This window comes from Artemia sp. Qi Xiang Cuo, chromosome 17, assembly GCF_049724085.1.
Source record: "Artemia sp. Qi Xiang Cuo chromosome 17, ASM4972408v1, whole genome shotgun sequence".
Taxonomy (NCBI): domain Eukaryota; kingdom Metazoa; phylum Arthropoda; class Branchiopoda; order Anostraca; family Artemiidae; genus Artemia; species Artemia sp. Qi Xiang Cuo.
In genome coordinates this window covers 57,907,112-57,920,855 of record NC_142810.1, presented here as the reverse complement: position 1 = coordinate 57,920,855, position 13,744 = coordinate 57,907,112, and the positions used below count along the sequence as shown (strand labels likewise).

General features: G+C 34.6%; 1 protein-coding gene across 4 annotated transcripts in view; it reads right to left on the bottom strand.

Moving 5' to 3' along the window:
- Positions 1-13,744, bottom strand: part of LOC148942403 (uncharacterized) — a 79,972-nt gene that overhangs the window by 22,770 nt on the left and 43,458 nt on the right. For all 4 annotated transcript variants that reach the window (XM_089103364.1, XM_089103367.1, XM_089103365.1 and 1 more), the window contains exons 3-4: positions 11,116-11,253; positions 9,022-9,171 (exon numbers count right to left, since the gene is read on the bottom strand). In XM_089103364.1, the coding sequence (XP_088959490.1) occupies positions 9,022-9,171; positions 11,116-11,253 (288 nt within the window). The remainder of the gene's footprint in view (positions 1-9,021; positions 9,172-11,115; positions 11,254-13,744) is intronic.

The following is a 13,744-nucleotide window of genomic DNA, read 5'->3' as shown; positions in this document are numbered from 1 at the left end:
AAATGAAACGAATACTTTGAGAATAAAAAGACAACTGAAAATAAATGATTTGTCCTTGCGCGCAAGTCAGTTTCGTCCTTAATGTCTTCGCCCTAACAACATGCTACCAGGGTTGCCACCAGTTGAAAAAATCACTAGGTCTTTAGCGATTTTTTAGTGGAGTTAGTGATTTTCTTCAATAATCTAGTGCTTTATGAGCTGATTTAGCGATTTTTGTTTTTTGACAACACGAAAAATCACTAGAAATAGTGATAAATCACTAAGGGCGGCAACCCTGCATGCGAGACCAGCTGCACAATAATGACGGAGATGCGTGGGACAAAATTGACGCGGCGTGTATCGTTCTCTCATTTGGGGCACAGGTTCAGTTGCAATGTGACGTAGTTACGCCCACTAAATAGTTTCTAACCGTCCTGAGGTGGCACAGTGGCTTTGACCTCAGCTTGGTAATACGGAACCCATAAATCGAAACTAGCTTTAGCAGCACACTGCAGGGCCGACGCAAGGACCTTAGTAGTCAAGAAGCGTCGTTAATCCGATATAATTACAAGAACAACAGTTTCTAACCAGTTACCTAAAAGAACTTTTCTTAACAAAAAGGTGAAAATACTGTATAATTGTCAAACCAGGGTTATCAAGCAATATAGTGGTTATCAAGCAATATATATATAGTGGTTTTTCTGACGTCTCCAACTGATAAAGTTGATCCAATGACTGGATGTGGCTATCGAATCCAAAAATTTGTACAATAATTTTTTTTTTTTTTATTTCAGTTGGCAAAATAAACTTCAAGATTGGGCCCTAGTGCAAAGCCCAAAATCTTATCTCTATCTTATAGAGATAAGATATCTTATCTCTAATCTCCTAGAAATAATTATTACTATTTACAAAAAATACAAAACATAAGAAAACAAAACAAAACATCAAGCAAAAAAGACGCTATTTCATGGTCTGCGGATAGAATAGTGTTGACAGATGTGTCGAAAATGGTGACAAATCTCTATTTACTAATTGAGCTAAACTTTTTTTCAAAGAATAAAGATGTAAGTGAAATTACAAATGAAGATATACCTGAATCCACCGCTAAACGGGCATTGAATTTTGGAATCAAAATAAATATTTGAATAGTTTTGTTACCCGCTACAATCAAGCTACATCTGCCAGCTTAGTTGCAGCTCTTAACATTGACATCAACACAAAACCATTTATAGACGACGATATTCCGAAAAACACTTTCATAAATCGTTCCGAATACTTATTTGACAACTTCGCAAAAAAAAAAGAAAAATACGAGAATTTAGAACAGCCATTTTCAGCTAACAAATAAATGTTCAAATGGGATAAGTCCATTTATTAGACAATGAAAGCAGATACAAAAGTTTAGATATTCCGAACTCATAAACAGCGATCGTCATCAGCGGCTATATTCAGCAGTTAGAGTATATCTACTGATGACAATCACTGTATATTTGATCGAAACATCAAGACTTTTGTATCTGTTTTCACTCCTTAATAAATTGACTTATCCCCATTTGAACGTTTATTTGTTCGTCATAGAAAGGCAGTGTGGTCTTGGAAAAAAAACCTAATTTAAGGTATTACGTCGAAAATTTGTCAGGAAGAACAGTCCAGCGTCAGCGCGAAGGTATGGCCAAAAATATTAAAAAAGCGGGTGACAATGATTTACAATCTAGCGACATAATTGACATTGTACTTTATGAAAATACTGAAAAAATAGTATGGGTAGTCTTGCAATTATTAATTAGATTTGCATTAATAAATAATTCGAAAATGAATAAATAATCAGAAAATAATCCGAAAGTCAATGAAGATCTGCGTGCTCTTCCTTCAATGAACAACACGACCGAAGGTACTGCGATTTTTCATCGAGTACAAGAGTTTCAAGTGATTGATTTAAAACGTTGGATTTGTAAAACTAATGGGTAACGAACTTGGCCACCAGTGAGGGTTCAGGCCTCTCTTGCGCTCGGGCCAAAATGTTAATTAGCCCCCCCCCCACCTCCCATAAGATTTTCAGGCCGAATTAAAAAAAAGTATTCATTAACCAAATTATTTTCAATTAATTAACTAAATAATTACTTATTTTTTTATTATTTTCTAATTTTTATTTAAATTATTATTAAACATTTTAATTATTATTATTTAATTGCTTTTCTGTTTTTAATGTATTTTTATTAATTAATTAATTAATAATTTATAATTTATTTCATTTACTAACTGCATCATTTATTTTATTTTAATACAAATCAAATAGCAAATTGAATATAACCATTAGATTATTTATTTCAAAATATACGCCCCTAAACTTTCTGCGCCGGGGCAAATGCCCCCTCTGTTCCTCCCCTAAACGCCACTGTTGGCCACTCACTTTTATCATTTAATTATATAATACATGAAGAAAATCTGCAAAGACATCTACGCACAAACTTAACGCGGTAATGGCGAAGGTTTTTAAGATCAGAAACAAGATAATAACACGATAAGCCTTAATACACAGGCCATTCATAGCTTTTTTGGAGAAAATTAAACCAAAATATGGCGATTTACATTTATATTCTAAAATACGATGGTTAAGTCAAGGCAAAGTTGGTAATAGATTTGTAGTGTTTAGATGGCAAAATGCTGTTATATTCTGAAATACGATGGTTAAGTCAAGGCAACGTTGCTAATAGATTTGTAGTGTTTAGATGGCAATTTGCTGTTATATTCTGAAATACGATGGTTAAGTCAAGGCAACGTTGCTAATAGATTTATAGTGTTTAGATGGCAATTTGCTGTTATATTCTGAAATACGATGGTTAAGTCAAGGCAAAGTTGCTAATAGATTTATAGTGTTTAGATGGCAATTTGCTGTTATATTCTGAAATACGATGGTTAAGTCAAGGCAACGTTGCTAATAGATTTATAGTGTTTAGATGGCAATTTGCTGTTATATTCTGAAATACGATGGTTAAGTCAAGGCAAAGTTGCTAATAGATTTATAGTGTTTAGTTGGCAATTTGCTATTATAATCTAGAATACGATGGTTAATTCAAGGCAACGTTGCTAATAGATTTATAGTGTTTAGATGGCAATTTGCTGTTATATTCTGAAATACTATGGTTAAGTCAAGGCAAAGTTGCTAATAGATTTAGAGTGTTTAGTTGGCAATTTGCTATTATAATCTAGAATACGATGGTTAATTCAAGGCAACGTTGCTAATAGATTTATAGTGTTTAGATGGCAATTTTCTGTTATATCCTGAAATACGATGGTTAAGTCAAGGCAAAGTTTCTAATATATTTGTAGTTTTTAGATGGCATATGCTGTTATATTCTGGAATACGATGGTTAAGTCAAGGCAAAGTTGCTAATAGATTTGTAGTGTTTAGATGGCAATTTGCTGTTATAATCTAGAATACGATGGTTAAGTCAAGGCAACGTTGCTAATAGATTTATAGTGTTTAGATGGCAAAATGCTGTTATATTCTGAAATACGATGGTTAAGTCAAGGCAACGTTGCTAATAGATTTATAGTGTTTAGATGGCAAAATGCTGTTATATTCTGAAATACGATGGTTAAGTCAAGGCAACGTTGCTAATAGATTTATAGTGTTTAGATGGCAAAATGCTGTTATATTCTGAAATACGATGGTTAAGTCAATGCAAAGTTGCTAATAGATTTATAGTGTTTAGATGGCAATTTGCTGTTATATTCTGAAATACGATGGTTAAGTCAAGGCAACGTTGCTAATAGATTTATAGTGTTTAGATGGCAATTTGCTGTTATATTCTGAAATACGATGGTTAAGTCAAGGCAACGTTGCTAATAGATTTATAGTGTTTAGATGGCAATTTGCTGTTATATTCTGTAATACGATGGTTAAGTCAAGGCAAAGTTGCTAATAGATTTTTAGTGTTTAGATGGCAATATGCTGTTATATTCTGAAATACGATGGTTAAGTCAAGGCAACGTTGCTAATAGATTTATAGTGTTTAGATGGCAATTTTCTGTTATATACTGAAATACTATGGTTAAGTCAAGGCAAAGTTTCTATTATATTTGTAGTTTTTAGATGGCATATGCTGTTATATTCTGGAATACGATGGTTAAGTCAAGGCAAAGTTGCTAATAGATTTGTAGTGTTTAGATGGCAATTTGCTGTTATAATCTAGAATACGATGGTTAAGTCAAGGCAACGTTGCTAATAGATTTATAGTGTTTAGATGGCAATTTGCGGTTATATTCTGAAATACGATGGTTAAGTCAAGGCAAAGTTGCTAATAGATTTGTAGTGTTTAGTTGGCAATTTGCTATTATAATCTAGAATACGATGGTTAAGTCAAGGCAACGTTGCTAATAGATTTATAGTGTTTAGATGGCAATTTGCTGTTATATCCTGAAATACGATGGTTAAGTCAAGGCAAAGTTTCTAATATATTTGTAGTTTTTAGATGGCATATGCTGTTATATTCTTGAATACGATGGTTAAGTCAAGGCAAAGTTGCTAATAGATTTGTAGTGTTTAGATGGCAATTTGCTTTTATAATCTAGAATACGATGGTTAAGTCAAGGCAACGTTGCTAATAGATTTATAGTGTTTAGATGGCAATTTGCTGTTATATGCTGAAATACGATGGTTAAGTCAAGGCAAAGTTTCTAATCTATTTGTAGTTTTTAGATGGCATATGCTGTTATATTCTGGAATACGATGGTTTAGTCAAGGCAAAGTTGCTAATAGATTTATAGTGTTTAGATGGCAATTTGCTGTTATAATCTAGAATACGATGGTTAAGTCAAGGCAACGTTGCTAATAGATATATAGTGTTTAGATGGCAATTTGCTGTTATATCCTGAAATACGATGGTTAAGTCAAGGCAACGCTGCTAATAGATTTATAGTGTTTAGATGGCAATTTGCTGTTATATCCAGAAATACGATGGTTAAGTCAAGGCAAAGTTTCTAATATATTTGTAGTTTTTAAATGGCATATGCTGTTATATTCTGGAATACGATGGTTAAGTCAAGGCAAAGTTGCTAATAGATTTGTAGTGTTTAGATGGCAATTTGCTGTTATATTCTGAAATACGATGGTTAAGTCAAGGCAACGTTGCTAATAGATTTATAGTGTTTAGATGGCAATTTGCTGTTATATACTGAAATACGATGGTTAAGTCAAGGCAACGTTGCTAATAGATTTATAGTGTTTAGATGGCAATTTGCTGTTATATCCAGAAATACGATGGTTAAGTCAAGGCAAAGTTTCTAATATATTTGTAGTTTTTAAATGGCATATGCTGTTATATTGTGTAATACGATGGTTAAGTCAAGGCAAAGTTGCTAATAGATTTGTAGTGTTTAGATGGCAATTTGCTGTTATATTCTGAAATACGATGGTTAAGTCAAGGCAACGTTGCTAATAGATTTATAGTGTTTAGATGGCAATTTGCCGTTATATCCTGAAATACGATGGTTAAGTCAAGGCAAAGTTTCTAATATATTTGTAGTTTTTAGATGGCATATGCTGTTATATTCTGTAATACGATGGTTAAGTCAAGGCAAAGTTGCTAATAGATTTGTAGTGTTTAGATGGCAATTTGCTGTTATAATCTAGAATACGATGGTTAAGTCAAGGCAAAGTTGCTAATAGATTTATAGTGATTAGATGGCAATTTGCTGTTATATCCTGAAATACGATGGTTAAGTCAAGGCACAGTTTCTAATATATTTGTAGTTTTTAGATGTCATATGCTGTTATATTCTGAAATACGATGGTTAAGTCAAGGCAAAGTTGCTAATAGATTTGTAGTGTTTAGATCGCAATTTGCTGTTATAATCTAGAATACGATGGTTAAGTCAAGGCAACGTTGCTAATAGATTTATAGTGTTTAGATGGCAATTTGCTGTTATATCCTGAAATACGATGGTTAAGTCAAGGCAAAGTTGCTAATAGATTTATAGTGTTTAGATGGCAATTTGCTATTATAATCTAGAATACGATGGTTAAGTCAAGGCAACGTTGCTAATAGATTTTTAGTGTTTAGATGGCAATTTGCTGTTATATTCTGAAATACAATGGTTAAGTCAAGGCAAAGTTGCTAATAGATTTATAGTGTTGAGATGGCAATTTGCCGTTATATCCTGAAATACGATGGTTAAGTCAAGGCAAAGTTTCTAATATATTTGTAGTTTTTAAATGGCATATGCTGTTATATTCTGAAATACGATGGTTAAGTCAAGGCAACGTTGCTAATAGATTTATAGTGTTTAGATGGCAATTTGCTGTTATATTCTGATATACGATGGTTAAGTCAAGGCAACGTTGCTAATAGATTTATAGTGTTAAGATGGCAATTTGCTGTTATATCCTGAAATACGATGGTTAAGTCAAGGCAAAGTTTCTAATATATTTGTAGTTTTTAAATGGCATATGCTGTTATATTGTGGAATACGATGGTTAAGTCAAGGCAAAGTTGCTAATAGATTTGTAGTGTTTAGATGGCAATTTGCTGTTATATTCTAGAATACGATGGGTAAGTCAAGACAAAGTTCTTAATAGATTTATAGTGTTTTGATAATATACAAAAATTTCTTCATGAAATTGGTGAAAATGACATCGAACTCCATGATAAACAATAACTTTTAAGACTTTTGTTCTTAACGGATTTAATAAATATTTATAATAATTTTAACTTACCAATCCTAGGAAATAACCACATAATTTTGAAAATGTGAAGAATGAAAGGATTCAACGCCAAAATTAATATTTCTTGGAACTGACATAAAATATAAAAACAGGTTGGGTTAGGTTACCTAACCTAACCAATTCAGAACACATCACAAGGCTATACCAGTTCCTGGGCTGTATTTACCTAAGTAACACCACTCCTTGGGGGAGAAGACCTTACAGCAAAGAAGTCTTTAGAGGTATAAATTTTCCAAGTTTTTAACAAAATCGGAAAAACCATTTTGAATTTAGTATTCTCTTCTGGATAATAAGAACGACGTAAACACCATTAAACACCGATTGACTGAAGAAAGGAAAACTTGCGAATGCTTTTAAGAGGACCTCACAATATTTTAGAAAATTCATCGTTATCTTCTTTAAATTTTGTACGGCTTTTAATTTCTTAAATATTTGCTAACATTCAATGGCTAATCAAATATTTCGATTTGAGTTTGTGATTCTCTTTTGACTGGTATAGTATATTGAGAAAATTACATTTTTTTTCCATAATCTTTCCAGAGTTTTTCTCAGAATGACCTTTTGAGGAGTAGGGCAATTTTGCTCTCTGGCAGTTTTTGATTTTGTTGCATCCAGATACCGCATGAACCCCTTTGCGCTCTTTATTTAGAAGTTGTTCCCTGGCTGACACACATAGGAAAGGGGTATTGCGTGATATCACCAATTTTTATATTTTCCATACTTAAATATTTTTGAGGAATGTTTCGAAATTATACCCTTTCAAAAAAAGAAAAAATGTGCACGTGTCTGCTCCAAGGTTTTATGTTATTGGTTTCAACTCGCACGAATAACTAAATTATACCTGACTTCTCTTTTTACAAAATCTATCTAGGTCAGGGTGTTATTATGCGAAAAAGTAGGATTGGAATCTCACCTATAATGCTTATGCTATCACTCTATCAGATTTTTTCAAGTTCAATTTTATAACCTGTTACTAGCCTAAGTTCATTTAGTTCAATGGGTCTGGTCATTGAGAGTTACTACATCCAAAAAATAGATAAAAGCAATATTTTTTTCATAATCTGTATACCCTGATTCCTCAGTCTCGATATAAAGATTGAGCAGAAAAAAATGTTTTCACTTTTCTAGAATGTTTAATTTGTTCTTATTTTTTTCACAACTTTCAACTGATCTAGGGTCTGTCATAACGTTATTAACTATAAATGCCAGCGCTATTTACATCGTACATTATACAAGCGACGAACTACTTTGTAAGTAAGACGCACAAAAAGGAGAAACCATGTTAAATAATAGCCCGGAACATGACGGATCTTAACTAGGCACGTAGATGGCAGTATCAGCAAGGCTAATGCCAGAATGTTAGCAAAGACTGCCATCTATGTCGTAGAATCCGTATCTAGGTGTCAGTAAAAAAAGAACTAAATAATTAGCAATTAAAAAAATAAAAGAGATTTTCTTAAAAACTTATATCGAACAAAAATATTTTGTTTTAGACATTTTTATCTTTCAAGGGAAAACATGTCCTCTTTAGCCCTATTCTGGTGCTCAACTAAAAAAAAGATTCACTACTGAGCACATAGAGCTAAAGCTAGTTTTAAGACCTAATAAATTAACTATCGGACTTAACTATAGAAATTAAAGTCAATAATCTTTCCATCACAATGAACTCACTATTTTCTGAAAATTCCTCGTTATTTTCTTGCATTTTGGACGGCTTTCAATTTTTTAAATACTCCTCAGCACTCAAAGGGGAGACGAATATTTTTATTCGAATATTTTTATTTTCTTTCTGATTTTCTATTGACTGGTATAAAAAATGTTGACAAATAAACGACCTCCAATCAGGGGCGTCCCAGAGAGCCGGGAAGCCCCCCCCCTCCCAATTTTTTTTGTCATTTGGTAGAATTTTCGCCAAAGGCGAAAATTTCGGCAGAAATTTTGCAAAATAAGCTGAAATTTAGCAAAATTCTTGATTTCTGCAGAAAATTCGGCATAAATCAAATAGCGATTCGGTAAAATTTACAAAGATCGCCCCCCCCCCCCATAAAATGAGCCTCAGGACGCCCTTGCCTCCAATAACTTCTATTTTTACCATAACAGATAGGAATTCAAAGGAGCCTTTTTCTGATGTACTTTTTTTTAAAGATTTCAGAAAATTTCACTTTCAGTCAACATATTAGCCGGAATTCACGTAGCCACATCGCCAGTTCATTCTTTGACATATAAACGTCTATTACCAGCACTTCTTAACGTCTAGATGCTTTTCTTGCCATCTTATACCAGGACTTATCTCAATAATTTTTGATAAAACTTACCTTTCTCCATGGTGTCAGTTAAAAGGGAAACTACAGCCTCATTTATTTCTCCACTCAATCTCATGCCTTCAATTTCGCTTCTTATTTTACAGCTCAGTTCCACTGCATCTGACTGAAGCTTTTGGACGAGTTCCAAGTGAGCATCACATACTAAAGCAGACAACAATTAGCTCACGTTCGATTTTAGTAGTCCTCAGGAAACATTCTTCTTAGGCTGACTGAAATTAAGTTAGCCTAGCAAGAGCGGAATCAAACCCAGTTTAAACACTGGTTTTATCCCCCAACAATAAGAAGTCAATTTCTGTCCTGATTTTTATGTGTCAGCAATTATTTTAATTGTTTTTTTTTTTAATCAGTAAAATTAGTACATTGGAAGGAAGTCCTAAACTTCATTCAAAATTTTACTGCTCAATAGTGTTTTTGGACGAGGTCCAATACTAAACCACTAAACAATTACCTATGTTTCAATTTTTAAATTCTTAAGTAAACACTCTTCTTAGGCTAACTATAATTAAGTTAGCCTAGCAAGAGTAGAATCAAACCCAGTTTAAACACTGGCTTTATCACCTAGGCAGGTAACACGTCATTTTTTTTTCCTGATCTTCATGCCTCAAAAATCATTTTATCTAACTGTAACAATGACATCTAACCCAAACCGCATCCACATTGGGGGGGGGTGTTAGGATTTGACCCCCCCCCCCCCCCCTCCGAAATGTTTGTCTGACTCGTAAAAACGTTACAAAAATACTTATACAGAAATTTGTGATGCATTTTAAAAGAAATATATATTTTATAACTCTGGGCTATTTGGACTGGGCTATAAAGACTAAAACGGTAGATTTCAGGCTTTGGTTTATAGATACTTGTCAAGTATCATCTATTTTTAGCCTACTATTTTGTTCTTGTCTTACGTCACAAATATTTTGTCTTCTCACGTTTTTTGGTTTCAATTTCTTAGTTTTTTATTTCTAATATAAATACAGTTTATCTTCTTGTATTACATTGAATTAAATTGAATTACACTGAATTAAAATTATTACATTGTATTAAATTAAATATATTAAAATATTTTTTTTGTCTACAATGAAGAAGGAGTCTCGCTACCGACTTTAATTAGAATTTCCCTTCAGAAGTCTTTCTCTCAATAATACAGGACATACGTAAAACAGGGGCATAGAAAGAAAAATTCAACCCAAGGTAAGCCAGACGGTCCTGTAAATGTTTTTTAGAATTTCAGCCTAAATCTGCATAATTTTAATGTTTTTATACCCTCCCCCCATTCGTCCACCGAATCCTTTAGGCATGGGACATGTATGTACATAAAAAATAAGGGAGAGACCCCTTAGACTGACCTGAAGAATCTCCGAACTGAAATAGAAAAAATATAAATGAGTCCTTTTTTGGGGGGGGGGGGTGGGGGGAGAGGAAAGGAGCATTTATGTGTCACAAATATTTTTTTTTACCACACTCTTGGCCGTCCTACCCAAGTTGTTAGCACACTGGACTTTAAATCCTGAAAACAGGAGTTCGAGTCCTGACGCCGCTGGTTATTTAGTTTGGAACGGGGGTCGATGATGTGACTCTATAAGCTCAGCCAGAGTTAACCCAGCTCTAAATGGCTACAGAAAAACACGAGAAGCATCGGACGAGTTGCCCCCAACCACCCATTGCATGAATCGATGGCAATGGCAAATGGCAAACACGACATGAACCTGACAATAGCAATGGCAAACACGGTCGATAGCAATGAATCAGGAGATCGGTACCTGCGCAATGCCGACCATTGGTCAACATGCCAAAAAGTTCTAAGTTTTTAATTATATTCTAAAACTTTGCCTGAAAAGACCAAGGCCTTTCCCAGCAAGTGAGCGTGAGGGTAACGGGAGTGAGCAGTCCTTAAAATGCGGAATGCAGTCCTTGAATGTGTACCCCATTCCCTGATTTTGGATGGAGTCTTAGTGCGCAAATACAGCTGGCACAATAATCAATATTCATTATGAAAAGCAAAATCAGATTCTTTCTTCTAAAGTCTAGGCAGGGGGGAGGAAGGTAAAATAATACAATATACTTCTTCTTCCGGTTATTTCCTCTTACCTTGTTTAATACTCGAGTCCACGACATCTGAAATTAATGATTTAGGATCGGACATTCTCAAATGCTGCTCACCATGTTCAATAATAGATGCTTTTAGACGCAACACTCTTTCGTTATGTTCAGTAAACAACTGTACGCCTGCAAATGAAGAAACTTTAGTTTTGTTTCATTTGTCCTTGAAGCAATCTCAAGCTGCACTGAGCGCAAGCAAATTATTGGATTTTGTTAAAATCAAGCATGACTTCTTCTTCTTTTGTTATCGAATAGAGGAAACAAAACAGAAAACTGAGAACTAAGATTTTAGGCACTTAAGCAAAGACTATGAGTAACTAATAAGAGTGAGAACTGGCGCTAGTGTCGAAGAAGTTATCAGCACCATCTAGCGTTTGGCGAAACTTGGCATTTTTTTTTCAGTGTAGTAATAAGAATAATTAATTTAGTTGTCAAAACAGTAAAAAACTTGCAGAATTAAAAAAATAACTTAAATTGAAAAAAAAAACACACATAAGAATAATTAAGTCTTGCACTAAAACCTAAAAAACACAACCAAATAAAAAAAAAAAAATAAATTTGCAAATTTAAAATTTAACATTTGTAATGCAAAAAAAAGAGGGGGGGGGGGGGAATCTCATGTATTTAACATGCTTACAACGTAGGGGACGAAAGTCCTTCTATATCTTTCTGTAGACAGTTTTATTTAAACAAGAAGGGGAATTTTTGCTGAAGTAGAACAAGGGAGGTGAGATCGAAGAAGAAGGGGGGGGGGGTTGAATCAGGAAAAGGTGTTGTCTGGGTGTTATGGAGGGCGTTATTGGCGAAACGCACTTTTTGGTCGAAAATCTTGCGTCATAACAGTTGATTTAACGCTAAGCAAAAATAACCACTAAAAAAATGCTCATACTCAAAAATCTCAAAGAAACCTTTTTGACGTCATTTTTTTTAGAACCCATCAAGCTAACTGTATAAACGATATAGAGGAAAATGTAGAAACAAAAGCGTTTATATTTCTTACAAGATGTAGAAACATGTTATAGGAAAATCTTGGAAACAAGTGTTTATATATTTCTACTTGTATTTATATGACACTGTAAAGCTAAAAAGAAAAAAAAAGAAAAAAAAAAAATATATATATGGATCCACACAATTTTAGATATTCTGAATAATCCATTCACATTTCCATTAACAAACCCAAAGGACCCTCTAGCACAACTAGGTTACTATTGCCCCAAGATCACGGGCGAAGCTCTAGCATTTTTATTGGGGGGGGGGGGCAAGGGGGGTCCATATCCGGATACTCAAGGAACCATCAGCTTTGGTGGCTTTGAATCGTTTTACGTTAGACAGTTCTCAGTATAACTGCTTTACTAGAAATGCTACTAACTTGGTGACAGTATATAGGAAAAGTAAGCAAAGGACGTCCGGATAGCGGGGACGCGTCCCCGCTATCCGGTACATTCCTTTCCGGCTACAGGGAAGGTAACTCCTGCGACAGAATATAGGAAACGTAGTAAAGGACTTCCCCATTGCAGGAACGCTTAGTGGGAAGGTAATTCTTGCGACATCAACTAGAAGCTATAAAACGCTATCCAGTACAATACAAAAATTACACATTTCTTAATCCACACACAGGGTTGCCACCTGTAGCACGAACGTACTATTTTAACACTATTACAGTCAATTTTTTGACTGTGGCACCAAAAATCGGTGTGTAGCACGCAAATTTGGGCAATTATAGCATTTTCGAAAGTGACCGTGGTGGCAATGCTGCCCAAGCGCAAACGATTTGCAGACGAAGTAAATATAGCTGATCAGACATCAATCAGACCTCAGTTTTGCTTATATAAGCTCCTAGAAGGTCAAAATGTTTTCAGATTCTAATAAATTTGTGAATATTCAGAATATAGAAATATTTTTTGACAAAAAGGATGAATTCCCAGGAATATAAAATGTAGATACTCATATTAAAGATGTTCAAAGTGACTCCGAGGTTAATAATTCTGCTCAAGTAGATTTGAATGAAACCTACAGAGCTCTTTTTAGAGGAATATAGATCCACGCCTGAAAGACAAAACGGGCAACCTTCTTCAGACGGAAAAAGAACGCCTTGAGAGATGGAAAGAACATTTCTCAGAGCTCCATAATCCCACAAAAGCTCCGTGTGATCTACCCGATTTCTAGAGTGTACCGAACGAGCCCTACCAGATAGGTCATTTACTGCTGTTCTGTGACCACTGAAAAACATGAAAAATAACAAAGCCTCCGGAGAGGATGGCATCTCAGCAGAGATGAATAAGTCATCCCCCACACTATTATGTCAGCTGAAAGACTTGCTAGATGACGTATGGACGACAAAGAAATTCCCAAATGATTGGGAACTCTCAGTACTTATACCGGTATATAAAAAGGGAGACAAGGCAGTCCGCCCAACTACCGAGGTATATCACTAATAGAGCATGCCATGAAGGTCTTTTGTTATAAGCGTCCTCAATCGTTTCAAGGACGGCCGAGACAAGTTGACAAGACCAGAACAAGCAGGTTTCAGACCTGGCAAGGGCTGCCAAGAGCATATTCTTACCCTCTAGCCAATCCTACAGCAGAGCGGAGAGATTTCAACTGTCTGCTTTCATCG